Here is a 13,391-nt window from a genome sequence, read left to right as displayed (position 1 = left end):
GGTGAATGACAGCAGTGTTCCTGGAGTTGAATGCTTGGTTCTTTAGTAATCACAGAACCTAACTCAGTGGAGTTTCTGTTCTGAAATCCTGTTGTCTAAGTGTAATCTCATGGTTTACGGTCAGTTGGCTGTATCTTTACTGAAACTAGAGATCTAACAGTGAGATGAACTGTATCTGTGCCTTGTCTAAGCTGCATCTGCCCCAACTTCTGGACTAGGCTTCCCCTAAGTGCTTTGTTTTAGCCTGATAGCATGTTCTAGTGTTATGCCACGCGTGGAAATGGTGCGAGGCTACAATAAGGGACCAGATGGAAGAGCAGTATTGGATGGTGAAATCTACCCATGGGAAGTAGTGCTGCCACTCCTGGATGCCATATGGAGTTGCCTCTAGTACCTTTCATGAGGGATGGCATGGAACTTTAACTTGATGCTGTCCTCTTGCCAACATTTGTGAACTGAGATGAATGATGGATTCCCTCTTTCATTCCCTGTCATCTACCCTAGTGTGGCAACTCTGTTTAATGCTAAACAGACCTGGGCAGGAAAAACTGGACACCCTAGAAGCTGGTCCGCAGAAGACACTATTTATCACATCACATGAAAACTTTTCTTCCTTTTGAAGGTATTTAACAGAGCAGTTGTGGAAGTCCAGCTCTATTCTGAGCTATCAGGCTTTCAGCAAGCTACAAATGTTATTAATGTGTCAGTGGCAGACTGTACTGGGAAAATCCAGTCTGCTTGGCTAGCACCTTTGCAAACCATTTCTAGCTTGGGCTCTGTGTGCACAAGGAGTTTACTGTAGATTGAAAAATAATGTTGATAAATGGCATGCCAGTTCCACATGATTTCAGCTGAACTTAAATTAAGGAGCCTTATAAAGTGCTTTATAAAGTATAAGAATAGAAGAAAGCTTCTCTGCTATCGGGGGTAAAAATGTACTGTTTTGCAAAAGTGAAACTCAAGACAATCCAGGATTGTTTTTGATTGTTTTCATACCATGGCATATAAAAACTGACCTCACAATGATTAGATAAGCAAAGAATAACAAAAAGTTCTTGCTAGTGAAGGTGAACTTCCAAAAGGTGATGATATCAGTGTTCCCTGTTGGCCAGGTGATTGGATCTTCAGTGCATATCCAAAGTTTGAGACTTCTAACTGCTTTGAAATACCGAATATTAGTCAAACAACTTATCAGTTTGTATACTATGTGACGGGCTTTCCCGTCATTGTTCAGCCCTTTGGAAACTCAGATTGCCTGGACTTCAGTCTGTTATGTGGGGTAAATGATTGTGTTTTGTCTTTTATTGCACAGATGTTGAAGGGGTATACATTTTTTTGGGGTGATGCTTCCAACCTTAACTAGTCTATGATTCTATGTCTTTAGGAAGCAGTCAAGAGTGTTGATAATTAGGTATTACACATTTTCCTTCTTTTTGAAGTGAACTGCTGTTCTGAATGCATACCTTTACCCAGTGTTTCTGCTCTTCAAAGTATCTGCTTTTTGACCTTCCCTGTGGGATTACATCACTACTGTGTGAGGAGACTTTTAAGGTGTCAGTCTACCACTTGAACTGAAGCAAGCACTTTCAAATTGCTCTACAGAGTGCTGTGATGAGCTAATTGTTATATGTGATAATCATGCTCTGCAGCTTGTCCCTTGTATGTCCAGGATCCTGGATATTTGGCTCATTCTTGTGGACTGAGGCACAGTCCTGGGGAGCTCTCACCCTGGACTGCAAAGCATAATGCAGCTTGAGTCCCACTTGCTCACTAAAGGGTAGAACAGGAAGAGTGGAGACCATTTTCTAGATGCTTTGTCTCTTCTGCAAAGGCTCTTCAAAACAAGAGCCTGGCTGGATACGTGATCCATTCAGGCATGGGACTTGAATTGGATGCCTTCCAGGTATTACCATATTGGTAGTGTTTTTCCTTTTCTTTTGGTCTGAGAAGAATCTTCAGAAAGCACTAAAGTCTGAAGATTTTTTGGAGTGCTTTTCTCTTGTTTTATACAGCCAGGCTGCTGAGTACCTTTACAATTTGCCAATGCAGTTTCTATACTTCTTGGGATGACTACTTGCTTCTTCACCTTCTGGTGAAGGCACTTTTTCTGGATGGCTTGATCATGTATAACCTGTGTTTTAAACTTTTTCTTGAAGGCAGCAGTTGTCTCTCACTCAGTTTGAGCCGGTATTGCACACAAGTCAGTAACATAAACCTGTGCAAAGGGCTTCTTTAAGAACTTGAGTGACTATTGAGAAGAGCTTGTCATGTTGCCTTGCGGTCCAGGTGAAAATGTAACTTCAGCAGCACATCTGTCCTCACTGAGTTTAAATAGAGTAGCTTTTCCCTCATGAGCCAGTTAGCTAAACTGTTTACAACCTGCTAGCTCTTATCTGAATGCATATTTTCATCTGGGCTTGAAATTCAAGTCCCCACCTCTGTGATCTCTTACTGCATCATGAGGTCTGTGGGGAAGAAGGTGGAAAAACAAGGCAAGCATGGTAGGAGGCTTGCTAAATTTCTAGTTAGCAGAGTACTGGCGAAGTCAGTTCCCCAATATATTAACCTTTCTTAATAATGCAGAATGGCCAGTGATGTTATCTGTGGCCTGGTTTCTAACTTAAGCTCAAGTCTTCACTTCCATTGATTTCATAACGATTAGATGTTACAGCTGAGAAATGACCTAATTAATGGCTTTGGAGGAGGAGAGCTGCTTAACTTCCCACAAGTCAAAGCTGCTTTTATGGCAGTAGTTACCTGTGGAGAACTTTGTTAGCTCACAGGAGAAGAGTAGTTGCTCCTGACGTCCTTAGGGCTTGTTGGTCTGCAGCACCAGTACTATGCTCACAGGATACCAGGAAGGCACCCTTAAAATCGGCAACTTTGGACTAGGGAACATTTTGGACTATGCAACAGAAAACTCAATTTTCCCAGTTAGGCACCTCTCTACTTCCTTCAACATGCCAGGGCCTGGACTGGAGCCAGGACTCGGCCAGTTTTGTAGTATCTTCTATTCCTCTTCTTTTCCCTGCCTCAACTTAGCTATTTTTTCCTATAGTTGCTAGGTTGGTGCTTTTAGAAGTGTAACATTTCATGTTTTGCTTGAAAAACTTGGCTTTACTAAATGCTTTGACATTCCAGGCTCAAGTATCCTGGATCTCCTGGTGGGCTATTCAATAGAAAGCTTCCTCTTGCAAATTTCCCCCCCCCGGGGTGTTCTCCTGTACTTACCAAAATTGATGTTAAAGGTGACACTGCCATTGGTGCATTTCATGCAGAGCAATTAAACTTGTGCCCAGACAAAACTTAAAATATTGTTCCAGTAAATTATTAATGATACAGCCAGCTGGGTCCTGTCTAATATGCTTGGCCTGACATGAGATGTGTAGATTAGATACTGTGTGAGGGAGTACATTCCTAGAAAGTTTAGTTTTCAATTGCTAATGAGTAGTGATGATAGACAGCTCTGGTAGTGTATGAGAAGTACTACTATTGCTGCACTCCTGCTTTGTTGATGTTACCACATTTGCTGCTGAAACTTTTGGGAACCTCAGTGTGTACTGAGATGGGTGTATGCTGCTTCTTTGTGGCTTCAGTCCAAGACACTGACAAGGTGAACATCATTCTAAAGTCATCCTCAAGTGATGTACAGAACCATACATTGATGTCTTCAACAGAAGAACTGTGCAAGCTTCAAAGAAAACTCGACTAGTTCTTGTTCCTAAAAAAAAAAAAAGACAACCAACCCAAAAAACCCAAACCTGAAAACCTTTGCATCCTTCACCTTTTCATTGTTTGTATCTCTTCCTTGATAGTTGCTAATAACTATCAACTATTAAACTCCACAAAGCATGCACATTGATGCTATATCTCAGGACCCCAAAACAGCACTATATACAGATAGATCATTTTGCACAAAAACTGTTTGGCGGGGTCCCACGGACCATATAAATCAACTTGCTTGCCATTGACTGCTTCAGCGCAGGTAATCTTACGCAGACTTGAATTACTAGTTCTCGCTGAGTTTGTTGGGTGTCAACAGCAGCCCTCCATGCACTTGTTCCTTCTGTGCTTGTGCCACCAGCACTGCACCTTCATTGGAAAGATTCTTGTAACTGGGCTGAACTGCATAAAGGTAAGTAATGCTGGAACGCTAACAGTGTGGGGTTCCCGCACTGAGCGGCTGAATTGGGAAGAGGATTTTTGGTGAGCTGCAAAGCTTGTGTCTGGTCTGTCCCTAAGGGAAGTGCTGTGTTGGGATGGCAGTGCCAGAGCTGCCCCATGTACCTCTGTGTCCTGAGGCAGTGCATCAGGGAGGGAGAAGACACTTATATTCTTTGTGTTGGTGGAACATCACCAACCTGTGACCTTTAAACAGAGATGTTGGCTCCTGTGCTAATTAAATGTGTTTCAATGCAGCTAAACAGCTAAACAGCAACAGTTGCCAGGCAAGCTGGGCTTTGCTGTCTGCTCATCTTTGCCCTGCTATCCCAACAGCAGTGAGCAAATAATCATGTGAAGGGGAATGCTTCCTTCTCTGCTTTCATTAAAGCTGTCCTGTAATCCCCCTGGGCTAATAATTTAATTTGTTTCACATCTTGTGTCACAGGGAGGGTGACAAGTAGCCTATTTCATTTTTTCCCTTTCCTTTGTGCATATTACTTTGAACCAATACCCAGTATTGAGATAAAACTGCGTTCTTCCACTTGACCAGAGTGGTTGGCATTAGGAGGCTCCTGATGTGTTTGCGTGCTCTGTCATGGCAGACTAGTTCAGGGTGTGTTGGTGGTAGCTGAGCTGATTGGTGAAGAATCTCACCTTTCACTAGGATGTGAACTTGTAGCAGGATTGTGTTATAAAGTCAGTAGTTAAAACTACTGATTGTCAGACTCAACATTCAGTCTTCTGTACCACATCAATTTGAAGGCTTCTGTTTGGGCTAGGTCTAATGTTGTCAAGGTATCATCTTGTACCTTCTCAAAGAAGAAACCCTTGACGTTCCCATGCTTTGTGAAAAGGTTAGGTGACAACAAAGCATATGCAAGTGCCCTGTTGGTGTGTCATCCAGAGTAAATAACCACATCAGTATGTTCCAAAGCTCTTTTGTGCTGTCTCTAAACGGTATGGTCATGCTTACTTGGCTGGTTTTGATACTCCTGGGCTATAAAACCTGTGCCTGCTTGCAGTAGACACCTTGGTAAGTATTAGTAACCACCACTTAAGAGAAAAATTACTGTGTTTAACCAGGACCGCTTTCTTTTACAGCGACAACTAAAGGCCAAAGCCAAGAAGGCCATTGAACAGCTACAGCTGCGCACCCTGAAGCAAGGGGACAAGGTATGACTGATCCTGTGACCTCCTGAGCATTACAGCACACCCTTTGCCCAGAACCCGCAGAGCGGTCCTTAGCACTGGAGCAGGATGCAGAAGTCTCTCTGAGCCTGTAACGGTCCATTTCAGAGATGGTTCCCCTTTCAGACCAAGTCCTTTGACAGGGTGTAAGACTTTCCAATTTGCACATTCTTGTAAATCAGATTACTTTGTTTTTAGCTGCTCATTTGTGGTCTTGCTGAGGCGAGAGGTCCTAATTTGCTGGCATGGATGCTTAAAGGTAAACTAATACAGCCAGTCAGCTTCCCTGGCTATTCTTTCTGTAATTAAAACTGGACGTAGAAGTTTATAAACCTCTACAGTAGTAGCTCAAATAATCCAGTGATGGTTTGCAGCTGGACTTCTAAACCATGGGATTAGATTTTCAGTGCTTCTGTTCAAGTGTCAGCTTGACTATGAGTAATCTACACAATGTGTTTATATAAGATTATATACAGGAGCTTTCTTAGGTTACCTTAGTCCCCTTTGCAGTAAATCTGTTGCTCAAAAGCCAGCTTTCAAAGTCTGTTAATGCTGGCAGGAGGGCCAGGAGACCTCCGTGGATGGATAAGGAGCTGCTGAGGAAACAAAGGTGGAAGCGAGGACAGGCAGCCTGGGAAGAATACAGGGATATTTTCTGGAAAGCTAGGGACCAGGTCAGGAAAGCTAAGGCCCAGTTAGAATTGAGTCTGGCAGGGGGTGTGAAAGATAATAGGAAGGACTTCTATAGGTATGTATCAAATAAAAGAATATGGACAATGTGGGCCCTCTCTGGAAGCTATCGGGAGAACTGGCTACACAGGATGTGGAGAAAGCTGAGGTTCTGAATGACTTCTTTGCCTCGGTCTTCACTGCAAATGCTCTGACCACACCACCCAAGTCTTGGAAGGCAGACGCAGGGACTGTGAGAATGAAGACCTTGCGCCCACTGTAGGAGAGGATCTGGTTCGAGACCATCTTAAGAACCTGAACGTGCACAAGTCCATAGGTCCTGATGAAATCCATCCGCGGGTCCTGAAGGAGCTGGCAAATGAAGTTGCGAAGCCGCTGGCCATCATATTTGAGAAATCATGGCAGTCAGGTGAAGTTCCCGCCGACTGGAAAAAGGGAAATATAACCCCCATTTTCAAGAAGGGGAAAATGGATGACCCAGGGAATTACAGACCAGTCAGTCTCACCTCTGTGCCTGGCAAAATCTTGGAGCAGATTCTCCTGGAAGGCATGCTAAGGCACATGAAAAACAACAAGGTGCTTGGTGACAGCCAGCATAGCTTCACTAAGGGGAAATCCTGCCTGACCAATTTGGTGGCCTTCTATGATGGGGCCACAGAACTGATGGACAGGGGTGGAGCAGTTGATGTCATCTACCTGGACTCGAGCAAAGCGTTCGACACTGTCCCACATGACATCCTTCTCTCTAAATTGGAGAGACATCAATTTGATGGATGGACCACTCGCTGGATAAAGAACTGGCTGGATGCCCGCATGCAGAGAATTATGGTCAATGGCTCAGTGTCCAGTTGGAGACCAGTAACGAGTGGTGTCCCTCAGGGATCAGTGCTGGGGACCACTCTTGTTCAACACCTTTGTTGGTGACATGGACAGTGGGATTGAGTGCGCCCTCAGCAAGTTTGCCGATGACGCCAAGCTGTGTGGTTTGGTTGATACCCTGGAGGGAAGGAATGCCATCCAGAGGGACCTTGACACACTTGTGAGGTGGGCTGATGCCAACCTCATGAAGTTTAACCATGCCAAGTGCAAGGTCCTACACCTGGGTGTGGGCAATCCCAGGCACAGCTACAGGTTGGGCAGAGAAGAGCTTCAGAGCAGTCCTGTGGAGAAGGACTTGGGGGTGTTGGTCAATGAGAAACTGAACATGAGCTGGCTTCACTGTGCGCTTGCAGCCCAGAAAGCCAACCATATCCTGGGCTGCATCAAAAGGAGTGTGACACCAGGAGGTGGAAGGAGGTGATCCTGCCCCTCTACTCTGCTCTTGTGAGACTTCACTTGGAGTATTGTGTGCAGTTCTGGTGTCCTCAACATAAAAAGGACATGGAACTGTTGGAACAAGTCCAGAGGAGGCCACGAGGATGATCAGGGGACTGGAGCACCTCCTGTATGAAGACAGGCTGAGAAAGCCTGGAGAAGAAAAGGCTGCGTGGAGACCTCATAGCAGCCTTCCAGTATCTGAAGGGGGCCTACAATGATGCTGGGGTGGGACTCTTCAATAGGGACTGTGGTGATAGGGCAAGGGATAATGGGTTCAAACTGAAACAGGGGAAGTTCAGATTGGATATAAGGAAGAAGCTCTTTACTGAGAGAGTGGTGAGGCACTGGAATGGGCTGCCCATGGAAGTTATGAGTGCTCCATCACTGGCGGTGTTCAAGGCCAGGCTGGACAGAGCCTTGGATGGCATGGTTTAGTGTGAGGTGTCCCTGCCCATGGCAGGGGGGGTGGAACTAGGTGATCTTAACGTCCTTTCCAATCCTAACTATTCCATGATTCATTTCTCTTCACCATTTTAGGAAACCGGTCCTGATGGAGATAGCTGTGTGGTGTGCATTGAGCTGTACAAGCCGAACGAAGTAGTGCGTATTCTGACTTGCAAGTAAGCTCTTTTCCAAACTGCCCCTTAATCCAAAATTGGGAAGCATGTTTTTCCTTCTGCTATATTAACAAAGCTGATCAAGCTTTAACTGAGCTGTTGCATGACAAGAATTATTGAATCTGACTGTGTTTTGAACAGCTGGAACTGTGTAAATTCACACTTTGGAGTGTGCCCTAATGGCCTGTGTTCATAACTTTCCCTATGAGTAGATTGACAAGTGAAACTTGCCAGACCACATCCCTCTCCAAGGGATGGCAGGGCTTTTTATAGATTTCTTCCTTTACTGGTGTATATTACCTATAAATTGCAGATAACTGGCAAAACTGTCTGTTCCTTTTCACTTGGCTTACTGGTTGCAAAGAGGGTCAAGCTCCCACTAAACTTGTTAAACCATGCCAAGTTCTGTATTTCAGAAGAAAGCATTTCTATTCTTGTATGCATCATCTGAACTAGAGACCAAAATAGAGCTACAGCAGTTTATTTTTCTAGAGCTCTAAACTATTTTATCTCACTGCTGTGCTTCTGTGGAAGGCTGCTATTGTAACACTAAGACTTCAATTTGATTGCTCCTAAGATGAGCAGTGATGTTTTCTCAGGGCTTAAGGAAACTTGTTCTGTGGGATTTCCCACTGTGCCTGCTGATTGGGACTGCTCTGACAAAGCTTCTGAAATCGGAGAGCTGCAATTTGAACTGCACATATTTTGTGTAGGAAGAGGCTTTGTACCCCTTGGGAAAGGTTACAATAAAGCACTTGGAAAAAATCTGACATGGGGGAAAAATCAAGTTCTGAAGAACAGAAAAAACTGTAGCTGCTGTTGTGTGTTGAGCAGTGTTATTTGTCAGACTGTAAAATCTGGGGAGGGGTTACCTTTGTACCAGGTTACGGTTTTGCAAAAGCCTTCTCTGCTCCCAGGCAGTAGGACTTCTAAGCTGTTTTGGTAACACCAGCTTGGCCTGCTAAATTGTTATGAACAAACTTCCTTGATCTAATGGCTTGTAGTTTAGAAAACACCAAAACTGAATAAGCTTTCAAGCATGTGTTAATGATTATTCAGTTGTATTCTCTGATTTATTCTCCTGGGTAGTCCTGTTAACAATGAAGTCAGTCCCATAAGTGCAGAAGCATTTAGACAGGCTCTAGATACCTTTGGCTGATAGAAGACCTGACTTCTCTATAAACTGACAATCTTCCTATGAACCTGCAAACAAAGCATGACTTATTAGGTTAAGAGGAGAGTAACTTCTTTTGAATGTGTTCTTTATGCTTTGCCCTGAGACTGTCTTTACATACATTTGTGATGTTTCATTCCTCTTTGGCCCAAATGTAGCTCTTAAGAGGGTTAAGATCACTGCATTTATTTGATAACCTTCAGCAGTGGTGACCTCTGCAGGATCAACCGTATTAGATTCTCTCACATGAGTTAAACTGATATTGACCTCTACACTGAGACCCTATTTGTTGAAAGCATTTAGCTCTATCCATGAAAGAAACAAGCAGTCAACTGCTCCTGTGAGTCACATCGGTGCTATCTAAGTAGCTGGGGTGTGTGTATTTGTGGAAGGCATTCTTGTCCAGATAGTCAGACTGAGGCATTTATAGTAGCAGAGGTACACCAGACCAATATCAATTCCAAGTACTCAAAATAGTCACGCATCAAGGAAGTTTCAGATTGTACTCTAGACATTACATTGGTGCAGCTGGAAGGAGGTGATGGCTGTGTGAGCTGGATTGGAGAATGCTGGTATCAGTCTGGGGTGTAGGATACTGCGCGCTGGATGTGGTGATTTCTGCACTTCTCATAATAGAGTTCTGGTTAATACTGAGCAGTGCCTGTCTGTCTTGCTACTTCTATTCAGGCTGAGGGAACAAGCAGATTACAGGATTTCAAGTCATCCTCCAAAGTCTGTGGCTTAATTTAGACCCATTGTGGAACTGTCTTCACAAAAACGCACATTTGCATCTGTAATGGCTGAACTATATTTACTTCCTTGAGTACAGCCTGCTAAATATCCACTTAGAATATACAGTGACTGCATAGACAAAGTAAATGTGTGGGAGTACGGTTTATTTGATGGCATAACTCTGAGAGATGATTTTGTTCTATATAGTTTTATAGAAACGAGTGCTATTTCATCATCTGCATGACGGAATTCAACCTTAAAGCTAGCACTGAGATGTCACTACTTGTATTAGTTAAATTATCAGCTGGGAATGTACTGTACACAGATTAAAACAAAAAAAGAAAAATAAAAGTTTAAGGCTGATGTAGCGAAGACAATAAACTGAATTCCAGCAAGTTTAGCAAGTTGAGAGATAAAAATAATGTAATCCATTCTCAGATGGATAATAGAATAAATAAATTCTTGGTGTTTCTAAATGGGCCTTCATAGCTGCCACGTAAGTAGTTTCCCTGGTGTGAAACCTAACTCGTGCTTGCCTTATTCCACCAGCCATCTTTTCCACAAGAACTGTATTGACCCCTGGCTTCTGGAACACAGGACATGCCCGATGTGCAAGTGTGACATACTCAAAGTTTTGGGTGTTGAGGTAAGCCAGTAGTCTGTCTTAGTGGCAGATGCTGTTACTAAACTGGAGTAATAACAGCATATGAGCTACTTCATGGTGCCTCTAGAGCACAGGTAGTAAGCACAGGCATTGCCATGTCAGTGTAGAGATGCTATAAGAATAACTGCTGTGAAGCTTGCAGCTGACTTGGTCTGAGTCGGTATCATCTAAAGCCTTTGGCAGCATATCGACCAAAATTGATTATAACGCGTGACTGAAGAATTGCTCTTAACTCTTGTGCTCGCAGCTAAGGGTGTTTCTCAAAGCTTCAGGCAGACTTGACAACTCAGTCCCTGTAACCAGCCCTTATAAAGTTACTAAGTACCTGGAGTCCTTGAAAAGTGAATGTGTTGGCATGTATGGCATTCCTGCAGCCACATGATTTCCTAGGATACATAAGGAATTTCTGATGTGTTCTGCAAATGCTAGTTGTGGCAGATGCCAGGGGAAGATGTTGCCAATGCCTGGCACTGCCTGGACCAGCTAAATGTATGCCAGGGTTTGCCTGGGGAAGGGAGATCTGCACTGAGGGGAAGGAAGAATCTATTTTCCTGGAACTGGCTGAAGAATTCAGAAGTTTCATTTGAACTTCCCACTCAAATAGGCAGTAACTGGTTTTCACCTATGATGCTGGAGGTTAACGGCAGAGCTTTCTTCCATTTTAGTATTTTTTTTCCCCTGGGTGTAAGTTCACTAGGCTCCAGCCCTTACAGGTGTTGGTCTCCTGGAAAGATGCAGCCTAAATGTTTTCTCCTTTATTCCACATAGGAGACTGTAGAAGAAGTTGAGTCTGTGCAAGTCACAGTATCCAGTGAGGGATCAAATGTGTCTTCAGCTAATGAAGAGGATAATCGTAGTGAAACAGCATCATCTGGATATGCTTCTGTACAAGGAGCAGATGGATCTGTTCTGGAGGAACATGCACCATCAGAAAGTGCGTCTACAGTTTCATCTCTCGATAGATTGCATTCTACTTTGTTGCTTATGCTGTGATTTAGGGGTATTTACCTTAACAGCTTGCAGTCCTTGAATACCTTGTTTTTCAGTGTAATAATAATCTTGTATTTTGTTTTAGCATTTGGCTCTTTGTTTTAACACCACCTAAATGTGAATTGAAACCTAAGTCTTTGAAAAGAGTAGTTGAAAATCAGAGGCTTACTACTCTAAAAGCCAAAGAGATTTTTCTGAAGGTGTCCTTCATCTTATTGTCTCTTTGGAGATTTCATTGGTATGAGTGAGTGTTGCTTTGTCACCAGATCTGTCCACTTTAGTTAATTACATACAGAAAACCTCTGGGGAGTCAGTTCTGCTCTTGCAGATGATGCAAAATAAAGATGAAAAATACTTCACCTGAATTTCAGATTTTGCCAAGGCTTAAACATCCTTGAACATTTTTAGAGAATATTAATTGGAAAAGACTATCAGCTTTTCCACCTACCTTATCTTTTTTTAATAAGAGCAAACCACTTGAAAATCTTTTGAGTGTTTAACTTTGCCAACACATGCTCAGTGTTGCTGTTGATTTTTAAAAATGGAAATTCTCCAGGTAAACAAATGTAAGTAACTATATCCTGGATTGTGGAATGGCCTTGGGAAGCAGAGTAAGGAATCTTTACAAGATGAAGGGGATGCTCTGAATGTGTCTACTTAGATTTCCTGTGAGAAGGCTAGCTGATAGGAAAGCATGGGATTTGCTGCGTGCCTCTTTTGGGACATGTTGCTCCAGCAAGTGATGTGTATGGGAATGTCCCATTTAGGTACCCTGGTAGAGCAGAAGGTATTTCTTATAAGCTAAACATCAGAAGTTGAAATTGTATCCATATAAGCGACTTGAAGCGATGCTGGTTTAGTTACATGGTTCAGGCCCTTGTGTATTCTCACGAGGCAAGGACACACATATAACATCAGCCTAACAGGTTTAGTCTGTAGGAAGAAGGCCTTCCTCTCTGAATCAGCCTGTGTTCCACAGCTTATCCTGAAACTTGTCTCCAGAAGTTGCTCCTGATGCCCGTCTTCAGCAGCCCTAATGTTGTATGAGAATCGCCTATCTCCTTATAGATGGATTTCATAGCCTCATGTGGCCTTCTGCCACTTGAGCACACAACCTAGGCATGCTCAGCATTACTGAGAAGTGAAGAGCAGAGCAGATACCTCTAGAAATGACTAGTAATGTCAAGAATGGACTCACAAAGTAGTGTGGGGTAGCAGAAGAGCAGTTGTTGGAGCATGGCCTCAGATCTCCCACTCTGCAGGAAAAGTGCAGGGGAAAGACCACTGCAGTGGGCTTATGGAAATAAAGCAAGCATGGTGTGCTTTAAGGTTGTAAAGCTTGCCTGTATTACTTCTTAACTTGTCTTTTCTTGGTTTTATTCTGGACAGATGACAACATGCATCTTGTGAACAATGAATCCCAGCCCCCTGCTGTGAATGCCCTTCCACATGCTGACAACCCAAGCTTTGAGGCAGACGAAATACAAGTTCGTGAAGTCAGGTCCTAAGAACATTCCCAGTGACCTCGTGTAAACTTCTGCAAGGAGCTGCTGATTGCCGTTGCATGTGTATGAAACATTGCAAGGCTGTTGCAGGAAAAATATTGCCTTGGCAATGCTGAGATAAAATGGACTTGTTCAAATCATAATTGTATGGTTTGCTGTTCTTAAAACTGTGTCTCCCATGTGGAATTTAGTTTTAGGACTCTTCACATAAAGCCATCTTAAATATAAAGAAAACCATCAGATTTTAACACTAAACCAAAAGTTCTATCTTCAGCAAAGCTTCTCTTCAGTGTTTGAGTCATTTAAATACGGAAAAACATTCTTTGTCATAGCTGTCTCTCCTGGGAGTT

The 13,391-nt window shown here is 43.2% G+C and overlaps 1 protein-coding gene across 2 annotated transcripts in view; it reads left to right on the top strand.

Annotated features, from left to right (window-relative positions):
• The window catches only part of RNF128 (ring finger protein 128), a 38,932-nt gene extending 25,748 nt beyond the window's left edge, over positions 1–13,184 (top strand). For both annotated transcript variants that reach the window (XM_061446067.1, XM_061446066.1), the window contains exons 3-7: positions 5,266–5,337; positions 7,897–7,979; positions 10,432–10,528; positions 11,315–11,480; positions 12,926–13,184. In XM_061446067.1, the coding sequence (XP_061302051.1) occupies positions 5,266–5,337; positions 7,897–7,979; positions 10,432–10,528; positions 11,315–11,480; positions 12,926–13,044 (537 nt within the window). In that variant the 3' untranslated portion in view covers positions 13,045–13,184. The remainder of the gene's footprint in view (positions 1–5,265; positions 5,338–7,896; positions 7,980–10,431; positions 10,529–11,314; positions 11,481–12,925) is intronic.
• Positions 13,185–13,391: the final 207 nt, after the last annotated feature.

The sequence above is a fragment of the Pezoporus flaviventris genome, unplaced genomic scaffold (genome assembly GCF_033815535.1).
Source record: "Pezoporus flaviventris isolate CSIRO_AGI_PZ_B2104156 unplaced genomic scaffold, CSIRO_AGI_Pfla_v1 ptg000005l, whole genome shotgun sequence".
Lineage (NCBI taxonomy): Eukaryota > Metazoa > Chordata > Aves > Psittaciformes > Psittacidae > Pezoporus > Pezoporus flaviventris.
This window is presented reverse-complemented; position numbering and strand designations above follow the sequence as displayed.